Source organism: Prionailurus viverrinus, chromosome B3, assembly GCF_022837055.1.
Source record: "Prionailurus viverrinus isolate Anna chromosome B3, UM_Priviv_1.0, whole genome shotgun sequence".
In the NCBI taxonomy this organism is placed as follows: domain Eukaryota; kingdom Metazoa; phylum Chordata; class Mammalia; order Carnivora; family Felidae; genus Prionailurus; species Prionailurus viverrinus.
In genome coordinates this window covers 139,935,371-139,956,082 of record NC_062566.1, presented here as the reverse complement: position 1 = coordinate 139,956,082, position 20,712 = coordinate 139,935,371, and the positions used below count along the sequence as shown (strand labels likewise).

At 53.7% G+C, this 20,712-nt stretch overlaps 1 protein-coding gene and 1 non-coding gene across 2 annotated transcripts; both read right to left on the bottom strand.

The window, feature by feature from the left end:
* Positions 1–16,964, bottom strand: ZNF839 (zinc finger protein 839). Its single transcript, XM_047864160.1, has 8 exons — positions 16,616–16,964; positions 10,227–11,030; positions 7,311–7,550; positions 5,543–5,635; positions 4,743–4,892; positions 1,890–2,036; positions 1,660–1,753; positions 1–967 (listed from the first exon to the last, which is right to left on the bottom strand). The coding sequence occupies exons 1-8, from the start codon at positions 16,916–16,918 to the stop codon at positions 99–101; spliced, it is 2,700 nt and encodes an 899-aa protein (XP_047720116.1). The 5' UTR covers positions 16,919–16,964; the 3' UTR covers positions 1–98.
* Positions 16,965–20,246: 3,282 nt separating this feature from the next.
* TRNAI-AAU (transfer RNA isoleucine (anticodon AAU)) lies at positions 20,247–20,320 on the bottom strand. Its single transcript has one exon. It is a non-coding gene; the product is annotated as a tRNA-Ile (tRNA).
* Between the last annotated feature and the right edge of the window lie 392 nt (positions 20,321–20,712).

Below are 20,712 nucleotides of genomic sequence, written 5' to 3'. Positions count from 1 at the left end.
TTTGTGTCTGTATTCACAGTAGAAAAATACACATTACTTCACATAGACCTTCTTTGGATAAAACACACACACGTCCAGGACTGAGGTCCGGCTCTGCTTCACTGTGAGGGCTCTGCCTCCGTGGTTTCTAGAGGGACCCCTTCCGGGGGGGCTGTCTGCAGGGCAGGCCCCTCCATACCGGCCACTATGACAACATCTTCCTCCCCGGACACCACGGAACCCGGATGGGACAAGATCAAGCCATCGGAAGTCTGAATAAATATCTGTTCCTGTCCCTGAGACAAAAATTCATGGCACCCATTGGTGATTTCAAAAGCCACGGCTTCTCCAGCAGCAACAATGCTCTCCAGTTCTCTCTGGTCAGCGTGCGCCTCAGGCCCCGCGGGGAAGTGGTCCACACCCCCTGCATGGCTTCCCTGGCCACCATCGGTGGGCAGCGACCCAGCCTGGGCCGGCTGAGGCCCCGGCTCGGGCACGGTCCTGGGGACGCAGTCAGCTGGCCCCACGTCCACAGACAAAACCCTCTCCAGCAGAGGGCCGGCAGCCTCTGGAAACAGGACATCGCTGGGGCCAGACCGTGGGCCTTTCCAGAGGCAGCCATGCCTCTCAAGGTCTCCAGACCCGGAAGGCGGCAGGGATGCCACCCCTCCAGGGAACATCAGGGTCCTGCAGAGATCCCCGCTGCCCAGGCTGTTTCCAGTTCCGTTCCAGTCTGCGGAGCGTTCCTGAGCATTCTCTCCAGGGAGGGCTGGCCCGCACCCCTGTGTGTGCGTCCCGGGCTCTCCTGACTGAGGACACAGACTCAGCCCACTGATGTTCTCGCACGAGAGAGCAGGAGCCCCACACCCGCTCTTGGCCTCGGGGTCAGCAAATGCCTGCAGCTGCCGGCCCGCTCGACCAGACACCGGCGCCGTGTGGCTTCCTTCCGGACGGTGAGGGGCGTTCCCGCTCGCTGGAGGGGCAGGACCTAAACAGTTCAAGAGAAACAGGTAAGCGTCCACGTGCCGTGACACGGCCTGCTCACTGCGCTCGCTATCCAAGACCAGCAGGTCCAGATTAACTTCCTGGCAGAACGCGTGGACACGTAAACTCTCCTTGCTACTCGGGACTGGCAGCTTCCAAGTGTGGGTGAAGTTCAGAGGCGATACTGATTAGTCAGGTGAGGGGAGCCGTGTGGCCAACAGGGGCCCGGGTTTCCACTGCTCTCCCTGAATAAAGCTGCCCTCCCCTGCAGCAGAATTCAGTCGTAAGTTCTAAAGAGCAGAATGCCTCTTTCCATTGGAGACTTGAGGGTCAAGCAGGGTATCGGGCAGTTTTAGGAAGCAGCAGAACCATTCTCAGTGCGCTGTAGGCTCGGGGTCTGGTTGAGAGGTTCTGGTTCGAACAGAATAAAGACCAGAGGAGGGCTTGTTTCCAGGGTTAAACCTCAGCCGGCACTTACAGCCAGGCCCCAGACATGGGCTCTTCGTTTCAATAAGGGATTCGAGAGAGCCTCACAGACCTCGAGAGTTACAGGGAACGAGAGAGAACCACAGGACCCCGGGAGGTGGGGATAAGACTTGAGAGAAACCAGGTTCTCTTCAATCCGGCCACAGGGGCACCCGGGAGTGAGAAGCAGGCCTGGGAGGCGCGGGGCGCACACCACGGGGAGTGCTTTACCCTGGTTGGCGGCTGGGGCTCCGCCGTCAGTGGTGTCCTGGGGCAGAGGGTCTCTTCTGGTCTTCTTCACCCAGGCCGGCGCCCCGTCCGCAGTCTGCGAAGAGGACACCCAGGGAGCTGAGCCTAGGAGGGAGCGGGCAGGCTCGCACCGCTCCTCCCCGGAAGACAGCGCCGTGGGCTGCAGTCAAAGCGCCGAAACTCGGCACCGCACCCCCTTCGACGGCACCCACCTCGTTTCCCCGCTTCTGCTGGCCGGCCTCCTCCAGCTCGGCCCGGGGGTCCCGGCCCGTGTCCCCGCTGGTGCGCTGCGCTGGGACGCACTCTGTGCGCGCTTCCCGCCTCCTCAGGAATTCTGTGATTCCTAAAGACTCGGCCACCTGAGGAGGGAGGGCGACAGAGAGGAGCTGCGCTCAGCAGCACGTCGACAGTAATGGCAGGGCCGAGGCGCGTCCGAGAGGGGCCGCCCGAACGACGGGAGAAACAAAGACACGTGAGAAGTTCCGTGGAACAGCTGGGGAGAAAACGGGTCCTATCAGAACCAGAAGGTTCTGTGTTAGCACGGTGCAGAGCAGACACCAAAGGGGTTTTTCTTTTTTAATTCACTACGCTGTCCTCAGTGTCGTCGGCAGTCAGACGGCATCGGACACCGGAGTGACTGCTCGCCTCCTGTTCTCCTGTTTTTGATTTCCACTGGAACCGGCAGAAAACAATCCCACCCATTCCAGAACAATATCTCCTCTTGCAGGCAGTGGACAGGGTGAGGGTCTGGGAGTCTGAGGGTCATGTTGGGCCCCGGCTTCTGTGCTCCCGGAATCTTCCTGGTCCTGTGAGGGGGCTGCAGCTGCCCTGGGGGCATTCTGTGAAGCAACAGCTGTCACTGTTTACACGTGAACACAGGAAGGGACCACGGAGCAGGAGGGGAGGAGGCAGGGAAGGAGGGGCAGCAGATCAAGGTCTGAGCAGAGGACAGGCAGCCCCTCGAGTTCAGTGCCTCCCAGCCTGTCTGTGTCCCCTTGCAAGCTAAGCCACGGTCTGTGCCCCTAGGAGGCCGTGGCTCGGCCTGAACTGCCTGCGAGTGTGGGTCCTGACAGGCGTGCACAGCAGCTGTGTGTGTCCAGTCCGCCCTGTGACAGGAGGACACCCACACCTGCCGAGCTCACAGTTTAAAAAACACGTGACTCTTAGGGCGCCTGGATGGCTCAGTCGGTTATGCATCCGACTCTTGATTTCGGCCCAGGTCCCGAGCTCACAGTTGGTGGGTTCGAGCCTCACGTCGGGCTCTGCACTGACAGCACGGAACCCACCTGCGATTCTCTCTCTCCCTCTCTCTGCCCCTCCTCTGCCAGCACATACTCTGTCTCTCTCTCTAAATAAATACATAAGCTTTAATAAATAAATGTTGCATTTGTATAAAACTAATGACCAAACCCCTCCCCCCCCCCAAAAAAAGAACAAAAACAAAACAACCCTCATTCTGTCAGAGTGTGGATCAAGACTTCTTGCTACGGAAGTAACCTAGTCTGCGTGACGCTAACCCTAAGAACAGGGGAAGGGGGGCAGACCCATGACCAGGTCAATGAAATCTTAAGAGCAGCTGAAGCAACACGGCCCAAGTGTTCCTTATAGTTGTGAAAGAGGGCTGTGGCTGCCCCTTCCTGCCCTCAGACGCACTAGTGGGGCTCTCCTTTCCAGGGTCCCCTGGCTCAGGCAGCAGACCCTGAGGGCAAAGCGTACCCTGATGGGAACCGAAACTACCCCCTCCAGCAGTAAGGACTGCACTGACCCAGAAAGACCCCTCCCATGATTGACCCCAACACAATGATCCATTTAACCTTCACCGCCCACCAGCAGGTTCCCGCCCCCGCTGCCCCACATTTTCCTTCTCTAAACCTACAAGTATTTTCAGTAGTTTAGAGACAGTCTCTGAGACACGAGTGTGCCCCAGCTACCATTGTACAAGTATGCTTTTAAATAAACAAGCATTACTTAAAAGCATGGCATCACTCAGTGCTCCATTTCAAGGTGGGCCTGAGACCTGGGGACCTGGCCGGCACGGACCCCTGAATGATGTGGCCACGTGGGGCATGCTAAGCCCAGCAAAGGGTTTTATCCAAAACAAGTAAAACCACATCAGTTCAAACCAGATTTCTACCCAGGACCCAGGACCCAGTACAGCCAGAGGCAACTTGATGGAGACAATGACAGGGGAATGAGAACTGTGTCTAAACAGCCACGGACGGGATCTATGGTCACCGTCCCCCAGCCCGCAGTAAGCACTGCAGTCACCACTGAGTGAGACTGTTCCGGACCTTTCAAGGTTCAGTCAGCCCGTCCGCATTCCTGAGTTTTCTGAAACAAGCACCGTTTGCTTTTATATTAAAAAAAATGTGGGGGGAGGGGGGGTGCCTGAGTGGTTCAGTCAGTTAAGTGGCCGACTTCAGCTCAGGTCATGATCTCACTGTTTATGAGTTCGAGCTCTGTGTCGGGCTTGTACTGACAGCTCAGAGCCTAGAGCCTGGAGCCTGCTTCAGATTCTGTGTCTCCCTCTCTCTCTGTTCCTCCCCTACTCACACTCTGTCTCTCTCAAAAAATAAACATTAAAAAAAATGTCGGGCGCCCAGCAGCCTCAGTTGGTTAAGCTTCCAACTCTTGATTTCAGCTCAGGTCATGATGTCATGGTTCATGAGTTCGAGCCCCGCATTTGGCTTAGGATTCTCTTTCTCTCTCTCTCTCTCTCTCTCTCTCTCTCTCTCTCTCTGCCCCTCCCACACGCGCGCTCTCTCTCTCTCTCTCAAAATAAATAAACTAAAATAAAACAGTCATTTGGTGGGAAAAAGAGCTGAAAAGCAGTGGACTATGAAGATGTCACTACTGAAAACAGGCTCCTCAGGGGTGCCTGTCTGGCTCAGTCAGTGGAGCAAGCGACTCCCGACCTCGGGGTCATGAGTTCCAGCCCCACGTTGGGCATAGAGGTTCCTTAAAAAAAATAAATAAGTAAAAATAACAACATTCTCCTCTTTACACGGATATCCTTCTTTTAGCAAATCTAAAGGCAAAACTTTTTTCCCAGGTGAGACTGTTACCTTGTCGTTGCTTATTTCCAGAGGCTCCTGGGAACACAGACCAGAACCACTGAGGTAATCTTGGCACATTTTCTTAACCCTTTTATGCAACTCTTCAAATTCCTTATACACAGCTGGGAACAAAGGTTTTGCTAGATGACCTGTCTCAACCTTTGTGAAGATAAAGGTGACAAGAAATGTTTAAACCAGAGGCAACGAAATGACAAATACAGGGGCTTGGAGGCGGGAAGGATACGAGCTTGTCAGGCCGGCCGTGGACCATCATCTCCTCCGCTCGCCAGTGACAGCCCACATGTGCCCGGCCCCGGACGGGGTCACAGAGCAGACCACCTCCAGGGTGACAGCCGCAGGGGGACTGTGGGCCGGAGCCCCGAAGAAGGGGTCGCAGGGGGAGCAGGAAGGGGAGATGGAAAGGTCCTGGGGACCGGCTGGCAGGCAGGAGGGGCCCGGGCCTTCACTCCTCCCGGGAGCTGTGCTGGCGCCTCTCCGAGTCAGAGCGGGCTCACCAGGGAGGAGGTGCCCGAGAGGAAGGTGACGGGGGCTGGGGGCCGGCCCTGCTTTGCCGCCACCACTTTCTTGCCTCCCACATGAGGTTAAAACAGGCAAGGGGGTCCTTGAGCAGCCTCTGGGAGACCTGGCCGAGCAGGCACCAGTGGGGCCGGCAGGCTCCCCTCAGCTCTGTCCCGGAGGAGGGACACGATTCCAAACGGCCCGGCTCGTTCTAAAACAAATGCGAAGGATGTCTTTCAAAATAACTTCAAATCGGCCGTGCGTCCTCTAGACACGCTCAGGAGACTCACCTTCATCAGAAGAAACTCGTACACGGTCACCACCTGAGCCAGCTGAGGCAGCACCAGGTCCACGAGAGCCTCTCGGTCACACTGCTGGAGAAACTGCCAGAAGAAAGCATTTAACAGCTTCAAAAGCCCCGAAATAATCCCCAGCAGCCAAAAAGTTGGCGCCGAAGAGTATAAAAGACCTAAAGTTCCCCCAAATCGCAGTGATTAAGCGACTCTCTAACATTCTGTTTGTTAACGATCTCACTCGTTGATCCGTTAACAAAGTCTGTGACCAATTCTGGAATCAAAGTTTGACTCCCCTGGGACGGCTGAGCTTAGAGGGGGTACCAGGTGCTGGAGAAGGAACGGTGTTCCCTGCTCTCCGGGGGCACCAACTAGTGCCAGAGATGAAAATGCAAACAAGCGTGGGGCAGCCTGCGGTTGGGAGACCACCGCCAAAGGACAGGCCAAAGAAGAGGAGGCCCCGAGGTGAATGCAGGGGTGGGGGGTGTGGGGAGAGGGGTGTGGGGAGAGGGATGTGGGGAGGGCACAGTCCTCAGGACTAGGGGAGGAGCATGAATGACTGTGGGTTCCCAGTTGGGTGCAGGGCAGACCCCCGGGCAAGTTAGACAGGAAGCGGGCTTGGGGGCTCCCCTTGGAAGGGGAGGGCGGGGGAGGTACAGGCCGGGCCGCCCCGTGGGAGCGCTGAGGCTCAGGAGCCAAGTGAATTAGCAGGTACAGAAAGTACGTGGTGTCCGCGAGGGAGGATGGCCTGAGAAACCAGACGGAGGAGGTCACCCAGGGCGGCAATGACGTGGGCGGGGAAGGGACCAGTCTCAGAGACAGGAAGTCTTAAGAGGCACAGGGAGCTCACGAACCATTCGGGTTCATCGTCTATTAGGTGGAGATAATGATTATGGAACCAATGAAATGAAGTAAACCTGGAACTTAGCACGGGGGCAGGGCGGGGAGCGTGGCCGAGCTGCTGTGCACAGTGCTCAATAGATGGCGGTATTTCAAGTGTTAATGACTGAATCCAGTCGAGGACCACCTTCCCTCCTGCTCCTAAAATCTGTCATCCAGGATCAATCGACAAGCCCAATGAGAGGAAAGCGAAGTCACTGGGTTTAAACTTCCAGCTAGAATATGTAAGCTCATGACGCTTTCTAGGAAAGCTTCCTCACCGAGAACCTCTCGTCCCCTTGTGTGTGACTCTGGAGGCCCTGGTTCCCTGGTGGCCACTCTGAGAGCAGCTGTCTCGCTCACTCACTACTTCACACTCTCTTTGCTCCTGTTCACTTCTTTAAGACACGCAGCTGGCCGTTACCAGGCAAATAAATGCCTCCGAGCCAAAGACAGTCGGGATGAATTTAGGGTCCCACTTTTCTAAATCAGTCCCCTTAAGTTCACCAAGCTTACTTTCAAGGGACTGGAATGGAGATTCCAGGGTTCAAAACCTGAAACATGATTTTGTACCTTAAAATTTTGTACAGGAAAATAGAAACTGCCTGTCTCCTCAACTGCTTATATGAAAACATAGCTTACGATCATTCCCAAACGTGTAACGGCAGGCAGCCCGAAAGCCCTCTTGTTATTCCAAACCGGTAAACCTAGAATTATTTCAGGTAACACTGTTCCTGAAGTTATTACACACTTCGTCCAAATACGTTTCAGGCGAACTATTTCGTTGCTCTGGGTGTTTTACTTTTGACTCAGAAACCTACCAGCGGATTGCCACACGCCATGCCAAAGACACGGGTTTCGAGAACAGGGTCTAAGAGCCACGCACCTCCTTGAGCCGGGCTCTGGCCACCGAGGCGCTCTGTGCACCTGCCACACAGGCACCGGCGTGCCCACGCGGGTGAGCGGCTCCGCCTCGCCCAAGGACGGCCTCGCTGGCCTCTGCAGGGGCTGCTGCGAACTCGATTCGTCTAGGGCCTGGGTGTCTCTCTGATCCCACGAAGGCCGAATAATTTCCATCTTCTGGTTCAGACACCAAGGCGTCTTCGACTTCTACAGACTGGCTATTCTAGAGAGCGTTACGCGCCCAAAACAGAAATGAAAGAATCATACTTTATACGCCATAGTGACAACCCGAGAGCCAAACAGTGTCACGTCAAAAGCAAAGAACTTGAGAAATTATTTCTTCTCTGCATTATCAAGACACATTAACTATAATCGACGCACCTTAAACTTTCCCAACAGAGTTCCTTGTTGCGACATCTGGTATTAGCCAGCCGGTAAGTCTGGGTTGGCCAGCCATAACCCTGGATGTTGCCCAAAATGAAACAGGAGACTTCTCTGACACCACCGTCATCTTAAAACTGAACCTGAAGTTCGGTCATTCATACCTTACGCGTGACTTTTAAAAATTTTATTATTTTTTATCAGGTATATTTCGAATACCATGACCCTCATACTTTGAACATCTATAGTTCAGATTTTCATGCACTGACACGGGTGTGTAACCATCACCACCATCTAATCCCAAAACATGTTCATACTCCCCCCTGCAAAAGAACCCCTGTACCCGTCAGCATCATTCATTCTTCCCTGCCCCCCGGCCCTGGGAGCTGCTAGTCTACTCTCTGTCTCGTGGATTTGCACGGCTTTTGGACAGACTCTTGGATCTGACGCCAGCTACTTCCTCACTCGGTGCCAACTCCCCCTCTGAAAACGGGAACAGTGCACCTGCATCTCCCAGGACTGCTGGAAGCTTAAATGGACTCAAGGAACACACTTCACGTGGCAGCCGGCACAAAGTAAGTCCCCTGAACTCTTACAGAAGTTTCCCTCTACGTCTTCACTAGTGGAGCTGCAGGAGCAACGCCAGGTCTGTCTGTGGCCCTAGGTGCCGTGAGTCTGCTCACGGGGAAGGACAGGAGAGACACAGGCCTGCGTGTCCCTCCCCACCGCAGCAGCTGGAGGCACCCCTCCCACGCAGTCTGGACAGCCACCATGCCCGAGGCCAGGCCTGCACTCGGGGACTCTGGAATCTACACGCTGCTTCTGCCGTGGGGTCGCATTTCATCACTGGAGGAAGTAGGACGTGCCGGTCAACCCGAGACACTCCCGCACACACCTGTTGTCCCTTGGAATTGTAAATAGTGCCCCTCTCACTCTCAGAATGTCCTGGTTTGGATGATGAACTATAAATCACCGTGGTCCCATTGCAACTTCAGAAAGTAGAGAGAGAGGGGCACCTGGGTGGCTCAGTCGGTTGAGCGTCTGACGCTTGATTTCGGCTCAAGTCACGATCTCAGTTCGTGAGTTTGAGCCCCGAGTCAGTATCTGCACTGACAGTGAGGAGCCTGCTTGCAATTCTCCCTCTCTCTCTCTCTCCCCCTCCCTGCTCACACGTTCTCTCTCTTTCTCTCAAAAATAAATAAATATTAAAAAGAAAAAAGAAAGGTAGAGAGGTTTCTCAAAAATTGGGGTTTTACCAGCCATGAGGAGTGCAGAACCTTCCCCAACAAGGCAGCCTACAGTGTGGGCTTTGAAGTCAGAAGACCCCAACCTCAGTCTCGTTCCCACCTGGCAGAGTCCTAGGTGTGCCCCGACGGGATGCCCACCATCCTCTGAGCCCCATGCACTTGTCTTGCACCTGACTTTCGGGGCTCTCACAGGATGGAGAAGACTTACAACCCTCCCGCCTCAAGGAGGCGTGCAATCAACAGTATATTGTTGGTGTCCGTGTTACTAGTACTCAGGCTAACGCTACAGGGGAGAGAGTACTTTTGAATCCTCACACGGGGCTGTTCCGTGGTTCTTGCCACTAGACCTCAGTACAGATAAGCCGGGCCCAGACAAGATCTGTTCAGGCCCCAAGGAACCCATCTGTAAGCCAAAGCGGCCACCAGCCTCACCCCTCCTTCAGGAACCCCCATCCCGCTGCAGGGAATGAGGTGGCCGGAGCAGACAGGCTCTCGTTAACAACATCTTCCGAGTCACTAAAATCACAAACTCCCAGCGACGGCCGAGTCAGTTCCAGTGCTGGTTTGTCTAACATTTCAGGAACTGCAAATACAATTGCCTAGCCAGAAGCACAGACACAAATAAAAGCCAACACAAGTCAAAGGAGAAGGAAGCAGGGAGGTTCAAGCGAAGCAGGTGAGGGTGACCACAGAGGTCTGCCGTTCGTTCAAGTGATCCGTCCGCATTTCGTAAATACCTGACCGCTCGTATGCGGCACACGAGGGCACAGGACACGTTTAGGAACCTGAAATTGCTGTCCCTCAACTGTGGCGTGGTGGTGCAAAGTCAGAGTGGCTTCGACCTGCCTTGTCTGCTTGTGAGTTTCCAAAGGGGCAAGACGCGAAGACGGCATGTCGCTGCTGACACTCCAGGAAGCGCCCCGGGGACCACCGCTCCCAACTGAGACCTTTCTCAGGGCCCGCTGTGACTTCAGCAGCAAGACAGGAGTGCTCTGCGGCTCGCGTCGCTGACCAGAGCTAGAGAATTTGCGGCTATGTTCCCCTCGAACACGCCCAATGAGGCTGGCGAGTACCCCACACAGAGGGTGCACGGTGCCTTGCTGGTCGGGCGGCCGTACAGACCGGGGGCGGGGGGGGGGGGGGCGGGGGTGTCTCAGAGCCCCTGCCGTGACCTTGGACCTACTTGAGCCTTCACCTGAACCCCCATCAGATACCATAAAGCCTCACTTCGGGATGGGCAGGAAGGACACGGTCACCAGTAGAAACATTACCTGCAGGCCACACGGTGGTGACTGGGCCCCTTCCTCACCCAGAAGAGCTGACGTGGGCAGCCCCGGGGACGGTAGGCTAGCCGTCCTGCCCTCGGCGCAGCCTCGGGTCGTGCTCCCGTTGGCCTTCTCAGACAGAGACACCTCCGGTTCTGGGTGGCCGTGGCCTGGATTGAGTTTAAGATGCCGGGCCAGGCCCCCTTTTCCTATGTAGGACTTCTCACACGTCTGACACTTGAAAGTCTTGGGCCTCAGGGAACAGCTCGACAGGTCAAACAGCGCCCGCTTTCCCCTCTGGTCGTCGTCGTCTTCCACACTCAGCTCTGAGTAATCGTCAGAATCTGACAAGCGACCGTCAGCCAGGTCCTCCGTCTTGATGAACTTATAATCTTTGACTTTATACTTGGGCGGTCGAGATATCCGTCCAGAACGCGTCTTCACTTTTAAAGATTTTTTTAGCTTCTCCGTGTGTTTTGTGTGCAAGCTGGAAATAAAGAAATTCGCTGAACCGGGTGAAACAGATGTCACCGCCGGTGGGTCAGACGCTGACGGAGGGGCCGGCGTGGCGCCCGGTCCTTGCGGAGCCACCAGCTGCAGGGCGGGCAGTGGCCTCTGTACAAACACCCGAATCGGAGGGGAGTTACTCGGGAAGCGCGGCTGTGCCCGGAGCCCCAGCACGCCGGGCGCCCCCCTGGGCGGCTGGCTCAGCCCGGCTGTCCTGGGCTGGAGGGTGGCCAGTGGGGGCGTCGGCCTTTCCTGGTCTGTCATTTCTGCAGATATTACCTTGACACAAATGGCTTCCAGTTGCTTAAGGAGAGAAAGAGAAAAGCGTTAGGCTTATCAACGGTTCTACAATTTTGCTCTCATCTTAACTGTATTATCACACGTGTTTCTAAATTATAAAATCCATCTTATATGTGAGTCTATTTAACGTACCTGTACTGTTTCTAGTGATACACTTGACATCACATCCATATGTGCATGTGGAAATATTTGCATAAACAAATTAAAAGTTCATGAAACCACTTAACATATCTATACAAATGCCTTCTGATAGGATTTATCCTACGTTGTTTTTTAATGTTTATTTATTTTTGAGACAGAGAGAGACAGAGCATGAACAGGGGAGGGGCAGAGAGAGGGAGACACCGAATCCAAAATGGGCTCCAGGCTCTGAGCTGTCAGCATAGGGCCCGACGCAGGGCTCGAACCCACAGACCGTGAGATCATGACCTGAGCGAAGTCAGCCGCTTAACCGACTGAGCCACCCAGGCGCCCCTCCTACGTTGTTTTTTAAAAAAATACTAGTCAAGGGGCCCCTGGGTGGCTCAGTTAAGTGTCTGACTTTGGCTCAGATCATGACCTCCTGGTTCATGAGTTTGAGCCCTCTATTGGGCCCTGTGCTGATAGCACAGAGCCTGCTTTGGATACTTTGTCTATCCCCCCCCCCCCCAAAAATAAACATTTAAAAAATAAACACAGGGGTGCCTGGGTGGCTCAGTCTGTTGGGCATCCTACTTCAGCTCAGGTCATGATCTCGCAGTTCATGGGTTTGAGCCCTGCATGGGGGTCTGTGCTGACAGCTCAGAGCCTGGAGTCTGTTCAGATTCTGTGTTTCCCTCTCTCTCTGACCCTCCTCTGCTTGCTCATGGGCTCTCTCTCTCTCTCTCTCAAAAATAAACATTTAATAAATAAATAAATAACTAAATAAATGTAGTCACAATCTACTAAATTGATTTCATGAACTAATAAGAAATATCCTTCTTTACAGTAAATTTGTATTTACTTGGAATTCTTAGTACTCTAACCCGGATTCAGTTTAATACATATGCTCTTTTTTTTTTCTTTTTCAATTTTTCATGAAATCCTAGAAACAAAAAAGCCATAAGGAGCAATGTAACACAGGTTCCCACCACCTGCCTTAAAACATGCAGCACTTCCCTCTCAGGTGAAGCTCTGTGCTGTTCTCCCAGCCTGCGTGCCTTCCTGAGGGCTATTTGTCATTCACACGCATTTTTATATTATCTACGGAGCTACCCCCCAAAATATGCACTTCGGTTTTGGCGTGTTTTTAAACTTCACGTAAGCGTACATGACCTGCTGCAAGCGGGTGCAGCGTTTTCAGGTGTGTTACTTCCTGTCCGGCTTGTGAAATTCATCCACACCGCGGTGTGTAGCTCTCATTTCCTCTGCAGTCTGAGAACACTCTCCCGTTGACGGGCAAGTGTCCCTAACCTCGCGCTCTTGTCTGCGTGTAACCTTCGCGGGTGTCTGTGTGCACGTGTGTGAGTTTCTCCAGGGCACATACCTGGGAGCGGGATGCTATCTTCAACAACTTTTTAACATCTAAGAAAGCGTTCAGTGCATGGACTTCCTGATGTGGCAATTCTGCTTCTTGGGTTCCATAAGAAACACTGGCATAGGTACAAAGATGTAGGTCTTGGGAGGGTCAAGGCAGCACGGTCTGCAAGAGCTAACCGCCCACCGAAGGGGAGGGCTGCCCTCGACAATATTCCACAGATAATGACTGAGCAGTTACTATGTGCCAGACACAATGTTAGGTATACACCTGTCATGGGCTCAGGGGAGGCAGCAAGACACAAGGCTCATGGCCTCACGCTGCAAAAACGATCAGCATCAGGGAGCCTGGGCGGCTCAGTCAGTTGAGCGTCCAACTTTGGCTTAGGTCATGATCTCATGGATTGTGGGTTCGAACCCCGCGTCGGGCTCTGTGCTGACAGCTCAGAGCCTGGAACCTGCTTCGGATTCTGTGTCTCCCTCTCTCTCTGCCCCTCCCCCACTTGTGCTCTCTCTAAAAAATAAATTAAAATTTTAAAAAATTAAAGAAAGAAAGAAAGAAAGAAAGAAAGAAAGAAAGAAAGAAAGAAAGAATCAGTATCCTTCTCCAGAGAGGAAAGAAAGATGAACCTCATCATCCAGAGCAGGTTTTCCCAGCCTGGGCACAAGTGACATTTCAGACCATTAATTCTTTATTGTGGTGGCCATCCTGTGACTGCAGGATGTTGAGCAGTGTCCCTGCCTCCACCTACTAGATGCCGGTAGCACGCCCTCTCTTGGGACAAAAATGTCTCCAGACACTGCCAAGTGCCCCCAGCCGAGAACCACTGATTTGGGGCCACCAACAGGCCCTCTTTGGACTCGACCCCACACCAAGTGGGGGGTCAATACAAGCGTCACACGGAGCAGAATGAAAACTCCCACCGAAACCACGCGGGAGTACATGTGTCTGTGTGTGTGTTCCACATGTACCACAAACAGCAGACACAATCCACTAGGTACACAGCTGGTGCCCTGAGGCCCCTGAGGGCCAGTCCTGGGCCACCTGTGAATCAAATGACAACTATCTTTTAATAATCACAGTTGTTTCACTTACTACCATTTAGAATGTCTAAGCTCTTAGGATATGACCAGATAATGCCGTTAAACACACACACACACACACACACACACACACACACACACCCCAAATCCTACTGTTTTAGGAATACTTCAGTGGCAAAACTGGTCTAATTTTTAAATCGGCTCCCCACGAGTTTACCAGGTGGGTATCATGCTTGATACTTTGGTATATGTTTATTTCACTCAGCAAACTTGTACAAGGTATCTCCGTGTGCCAACACCTACACAGAAGCAGGCCAATGTGGGTGAGGGGGTGGGTGACATAGGTGAAGGGGATTAAGAGGTATAAACTTCCAGTTATAAAATAAGTAAGTCATGGAGGTGAAGAGCACAGCGTAGGAAGTGTAGTCGATAACGTTGTAATCACATTGTACGGTGCCAGATGGTGACTGCACTTACTGTGGTAAACACTGAATAATGCCCAGGCTTCTGGAATCGCGACCTTGTACACCTGAAGCTAATATAATACTGTATGTCAACTATACTTCAGTTAGAAAAAAAAAAAAAAAAAAAAACATTAGCCAAGTCCTAGCCTCACTGAGGAAGAGGGCAGTCCCGTCCCCCCCCCCCATGCCTCAGTCACCTGCAGACCTGCCGAGTCAGGACCTCCCACCCCGCAATCTGTACTTTGAAAAGCTCCACTGCTGATCTGGAAGGCAGACTAGGTTCCCTAAGGAATGCAGACAGGAAACAATGACACCACGGGGCAGCAGGTGCGATACGAGAGGCAGGAGGCAGGAACAGCCTGGTGGGTGGGTGGGGGAGGGTCTGGCTTCCCAGAAGAGACCCGAGAAGGCCGGAGGGAATTTTGGCCAGGTGGACAGGTAGTCTGACGTGCAAGGAAAAAACGAGCGAATGCACAGACGCATGAAAAAGGGCACAGCATATTGGAAGAAATTGGGAGTGTTTCTGTGGTGCAGGAACGGGGAGCATGGGAGGGATGCGAGCCCAAATCCGACCCACGGGAGTGCGTCCACTGGGTCTGTGCCTTCCGATCCGCACCACCCTCCCCGCAGAGAACCACGAGACCGGGGTCCTCTAAATGCACACTCCGCCCTCCCCCCAACACTGCCTGTCCCCTTCCATATTTTCAACTGGGACCCACACTTCCATCTCTTCAACTAAGTCATTTCTGATCCCCTCAGCCCAAAATCAGTTCTCCCTTTCTCTAAGTGCATCGGTCCTTTATCTCTAGTTTTCCGACCTCGATGAGAAGTTACCTGAGTCACGTTTTCCCTCATTGGTTAGATCATAACCTCCTTGGGTGCAAGGAACACACGTGGTTTGCCTCGGTGGCCCCCGTGGCACAGCTGGGGCTGACTCGACAGCCAACTTACATTATTGTGAGTGCGGGCAGAATTTATGTCATCCCAATTAGATCAGCCACAGAATACGGTCGTGCTGCTTAATGCTGATTAAGGTCGCTTGCATTTGACGGGAAATGTCACTTTTGGACTCTTCAAGCTGCCACACCAAACCCAAAGAGCTGGGGTCACCTTCAACAGGTGCTGGAGTGGGAGAACCCTGGGCAAAGCCACCCCGCCTCTCGGAGCTTGTTCCTTATCTGTAAAGTGCTGATACGAACACTTCTGTGCACTTGCCCGGAAGTAAGCCCCCTGTGGTGCCAGGCATGGAGTAGACGCTCTGTACACAGCAGCCACCATCACCCGTCTCTCTCTTTTTTTAATGTTTCTTTATTTGGGGGGAGGAGCAGGCAGAGAGAGAGGGAGACACAGAATCTGAAGCAGGCTCCAGGCTCCGGGCTGTGGAACTCAACGACCGGGAGATCATGACCTGAGCGGAAGCCGGACACTTAACAGACTGAGCCACCCAAACAGCAGCCACCGTCGCCCTTCTGACTCCGCCTGTGTGGGAGTCCGAGCTAGAAAGCTCATCCAATGTGAATAAGGGAACCAAAGCCCAAAGAGGTTGGGTTACTCAAGGTCACACCTCTAGGAAGGAGTTTGGGCAGATTCATAGCTGTCTTCTCAAACTTTGGCGAGACACCTGTCCAGTCCTGACCCCCAACCCGGTACAACTCCCGGCGGCCAAAATCACTCGGTTAAGAAAACAAAACAAAACAAACAAAAAACAACGAAGACTGTTGATTCTATCCTCTCTCTCTGTCTCCTAGTGGAAGCGGCATCTCTCTGGCAACTCTGGGCCGAGAAGCGCTAGTGTCACGTGCAACCCCAGTTCTGAAAGGGGATGTGGCTTTACAGACGACAGGAAGGACCTCTGGCTGCAGGAGCTCCCCCTGACCCCCTGGGCTTGGATGAGCAGGCTCTGGTCTCCACTCCCCCAGTAACCAAGAGCTGCGGGCCCCAGGAGGTAGTAACGCGGACAAATGACGGGGTGTCGCATGCGGAGTGCTCTCACGTATCTCCCTCGTTCAGCGCGCGGCAGGCGCCGTGCCGGGCACCGGCTACAAATCCGGGCACGACCCCCCAGGGTGCCAAGTCCCGCCCCAGACCGCTCTACTGTGTGCTCAGTTCTGCCCCAAGCCCCCGAGTTGGCAGTCGCCGCCCTCCCCACTGGTTCCTTTTCATCCGTCCACGCCTCGGCTCCGGCGTCAGGCCTGAGGGCTCCTCGCTCTAAAGCAGCGTCCCCCGCCCCCGCCGCGTCCCTCCCCGAGTCTGCCTCTCGCCCTGCACGGAGGGTGTGCGAGGCCGCGCTTGCGCCGAGGCCAGCGCCTGGAACCCAGCGAGCGCTCGACGGACGCCGAGTGAACGGACGCAGGCCTGCGCGAGGGGCCGGGCGGCACGGAGGCCGCGGGCAGCGCTCGAAGGCGGGACCGCGGCCCAGCAGGCGCGTCGCAGGAGCTGCAGACGCTGGCGCGGTGACCGCTCAGTGTGGGCCGCCCGGAGCTCTCGGGCGCGAGACGCCGAGGAGAGGACGCCGCCTCTCCTGCCGCGCCGCTGCCCGGCCCCGCTCCGGGCCTCGGTTTCCCCACGTCCCTCCCGGCGCCTCACCTGGGGCGGCAGCAGGCGCGGCGGGCGCGGGGGCTGGGCGCCGGGGCCCCGCTGCAAGGCGGCCTGCTGCGCCGCGTCCCGCAGCCGTCGCGCCGCGTCCTGCGGGACGAAGGGCGGCGGCGGCGGCGGCCGTTCGGCCGGCGGCTGCGCCTTCGTCACCTGCTCCAGGACCCGCCGCAGCTGCTCGGGGTCCAGCGGGGCCACGCGCGAGGCGCTGCCGCCGGGGCCGGGGGGAGCCTGGCCGCCCCCGCCGCCGCCCCCATCCTCGCTGCCGTCCTCGGCCTCCGGCTCCGCGTCCGCCATGGCCGCCGAGACCGGGACTCGAACCCGCGTCGCCGAGCGACGGCGGCTCAAATGTGCGTCACCTGGGAAGAGCGGGGGACTACGAGTGCCCCGCAGGCCAAGACACCTTGGAAGGCGACCGCAACTGGTCGAGCCGGGCGGTGGGCGGGGCCTGGGTTGGCTCCGCCCCGTCGCCGCTTCGCCAAGGACAGAATGGGCCTTATTTTCCTCTCCCTTGTCACTGATGTATTTAATTTTCAGGTGTCGCTCCTCCAGGAGCTATCCAGGGCCTCCCAGGCGGAGGTCTCCGGAGTTCCAGAGCCCCTTAGCCTGTCCAAAAGTTCACACTATCCAAAAGTTCTCGACGTCATGTGCACTAGAGTGCATTAGTCCCACGTTCTGCTTAATATAGATCCAGCAGGGGATCCAAAATGTGCTCCCCTTTTTTAAAATAATTAGTTTTATTTTATTTTTAAATGTTTATTTATTTTGAGACAGAAAGAGGGCGGGGGAGGGGCAGAGAGAGGGGGAGAGACGATCCCAAGCAGGCTCTGGGCTGTCAGCGTGAAGAACCAGAGGCAGGTCTCAATCTCCTGAATCCTGAGATCGTGACCTGAGCGGATAACGACTGAGCCACCCAGGCGCCCGTATTTTATTTTTTTTAAATAGGCTCCACACCCAACCTGGGGCTTGACCTCACCGCCCTAAGATCAAGAGTCGCAGCTCCACCACCCGAGCCAGCCAGGCGCCCCTGAGGTGCGCATTTTTAACAAATGTGCGCCCTAAATTGTTCCCAGGTCGATACATCCACCCATACTGGATGCACCTTAGGGGCCAAGATGATGTATTACACAGTGCTCAGCACAAGCGCCAGCTCAGATCAGGGAATGAATGATGCATAGATGAATGTGACCGAAGGAAGGAAGGAAGAAGGAAGGAAGGAAGGAAGGAAGGAAGGAAGGAAGGAAGGAAGGAAGGACCTCCCCACCCCCACACTTCAGTCCCAGCCATCATAGCTCTACCACTCCCTCTTCTTCAGCCCAACCTTTCCATTCCCCCTCCTCTTCACTCTACTGGCTCTTTGCATCCTTCCCATCCAGTCTTGTAGCTGCTCGTGTATGTGTGTTTCTCAGCTCCCCTCCCCAGAGAGGACAGTAGGGCCATTGGTCAACAGTTATTAAGCATCTGCTGGGTAAGTCACCGTGCTTGCCTTGGGACCGTCCTGCCCTCTGCATACGGTCCAGGCAGCAGCAGGAGGAGGAGGAAACTGGCGTTTACGGTATAATATGATGAGTGCCTTGATGCCCATAAAAGGGGGGAGCCTGGGGAGCCAGGCTGATGTCCGCGAAGGTTCTGGTAGACTTTCTGATCATTTTTCTCTCCACGCGGTCATCATCATCATAGTCAATACTCACGCTGGATTCACTAAGCTCCCAACAGTGTTCTAACAATTCATTAATAGCCTCACTAAGGAGTGGCCAGAGGAGAGATCAAATTTGTGGAATTTGTTTCAATTCCTTAATCCTTCTTTCTTTAACTTTGAAATAAGACCTTCTCATTCTCACATCCTCAGATGTCAGAAAGGTCCTCTCTGACCCCTAAGCCAAGAACTGCCCTCTTCATTTAGAACAGAGTACTCCATTTCATCATGTTTTTGAGCCTGTTGGGGGAGAGGAGATTTTTCTTCTATGCTCTTAGGTTCAGTCCTTAGGGGCCTGTGAATTAAGGTGACAAAAGACGGATTAACAAAAGAAAAGACAAAATTTAATCATGCATTTTTATTAATGTACCTACGGAATTCACATAAAAATGTGACTCATAGAGAAAGTTAGACGTGGGACCTATATACCATCTTAATAGGAGAAGAGAAGCGGGGGAAGGGCACTCGTGGAAAAACGAATGCCTTTTAAGAAAGATAAATGGACCCTTACCAGAGTAGATGGGAGATATGACAGCTTTGTGACAATGCCTGTATGGGTGTGATTCCAACTGCTCTCCTGTGACAAGAATCCACCTTTCCTGATCGGTCCCAGGGAAGGGAATTTATGACAAATGAATCCTTCTGAATTTTTTGGGAAGGCTCTACTTTTAGGCAGATAAGACTTTTCAGTTCAAATGCCTCCTGCTCAAAATAATTTTTATGCCACACAGGTGTATTCTGGACCCCTTCCAGCCTTGTTTGGGACAGTGTGCTGCTCTGAGGACAGCAATCTCAGCTGGCTCCTCTTCTGCCAGGTCCCTGCATCTAACAAGGTACCCAACACAGATATCCAAGGTGTGACGTCCAAACGGTCTATACTCAGTGTCAAGAGCCCCAGGTTCTCCTTCCTCTTTGGAAGAACAAGGGTCCCATCGCTGGCATTTAATGAGTGGTTTCACTACACACTGAGCACTTGCCAAGGGCTTTATGACTCTGGTCTACGGACTTGAGCTGTTACTGAGTTATACCAGAGCTTAACACATATGTGAGAAAAAGAGTGAATGTTTAGCAGATGTTCTCATTGGATACTTTTCAAACATGGCTAGAGCTCCTACTAGACCCTGATATAAGATGGCATTAGCCCTAAAATAACTGGCTTTTGTGTTAAACCACACATGCCTGAATACTCGCGGAGACTTGAACCACAAGTGACAAATTCACCCGGTTGCCTTCTGGCTGCAAATGGCAGAACCAAGAGGAAAAAATATGGAGCCTAAGAGCTCTCTGAAAAGGAAGAAAGTAGCAAGAGAAGGTTTCCAGATGCTTCCACAACTGTGTCTCACTAAAGACATGACAGGTGTTGGCTGGTCATTGGCTCCATGGGGGTTGGGGTTTGTGTCTTCTACTGTTCTGCTTCTAGAATGGCGAAGGGCCTGCAGTAGGAAGGCGCTCCCTAAGCATTTGTGGAATGAATTAAGTCCAGACCCCGATTTTCAATTCTAAGAACTCCATGAAAATCGGGGACCCCACCGACAGTCCTCAGAAGCTCTGCATTAGGAAACAACTGGCAGCGGCATCTGAGAGCATCCTAAACAAACAAACAAACAAACAAACAAACAAACCAAGGACAGCTGCTGGTGCGCACAGCGGGCGGGGACTTGGAGGGACGAACTTGCGCGGGATCCTGCCCCTTTCTCCCCAGTGGCTGCCTGCGCCAACTTCGGTGCCGAATCCAGAACGATTCTGCGGCTCTTCGCTCACAGCCCTGGAAAGCCATGTTTAAACAAACAAAAAATAATAACAATAAATAAAATGAAGTAAAAAAAAAAAAAAGGGAAAGCCATGTTTAAACAAACAAAAAATAATAACAATAAATAAAATGAAGTAAAAAAAAAAAGGGGGGGGAAGCGGAGAAAAAGCTCCTTTCTGTGGCCCGTACGGGGATCGAACCCGCGACCTTGGCGTTATTAGCACCACGCTCTAACCAACTGAGCTAACCGGCCACTTGGCGTTTGGGCGCCTCCGTCAAGTCTATGAGGTTTCTACGCCTGCGCGGGGCTGCCGGCGGACTTCGAGCCTTCAACTCTCTCTGCAACTGTCGTCATTCCCGCTGTCATCCCTATTGGCCAGAAGAAAACACAGAGCCTCTTTAAAGAGAATAAAGTGGCTCCTTACCACGAATCGAAGGTTTTCACGGGGGGAATGCAAATTATACATGGGATGCTTGGCTCAGGAGTAGGATTTTCAAACACTGCAACTCAATGCTTTTTTTATGTATCTCGAGAATCCTTCCGGCGTGGAAACTTCGTGTATCAAGAGCTTTGGTGTGGCTAAATAAAGCTTAGAGAATGCAGAAAACCAGACAGAGAACAAAAGAACCACCGAATCCCCCACC

What these genes read in the sequence shown, in the direction of transcription:
- ZNF839 (XM_047864160.1), bottom strand. Translation starts at nt 16,918, where the DNA reads ATGGCGGACGCGGAGCCGGAGGCCGAGGACGGCAGCGAGGATGGGGGC. An exon ending in ACGAGTTTCTTCTGATGAAG is followed by an intron (nt 4,893 to 5,542) that starts GTGAGTCTCCTG and finishes ATCTTCACAAAG; the next exon opens with GTTGAGACAGGTCATCTAGC. An exon ending in AGCCCCAGCCGCCAACCAGG is followed by an intron (nt 968 to 1,659) that starts GTAAAGCACTCC and finishes TGAACTGTTTAG; the next exon opens with GTCCTGCCCCTCCAGCGAGC.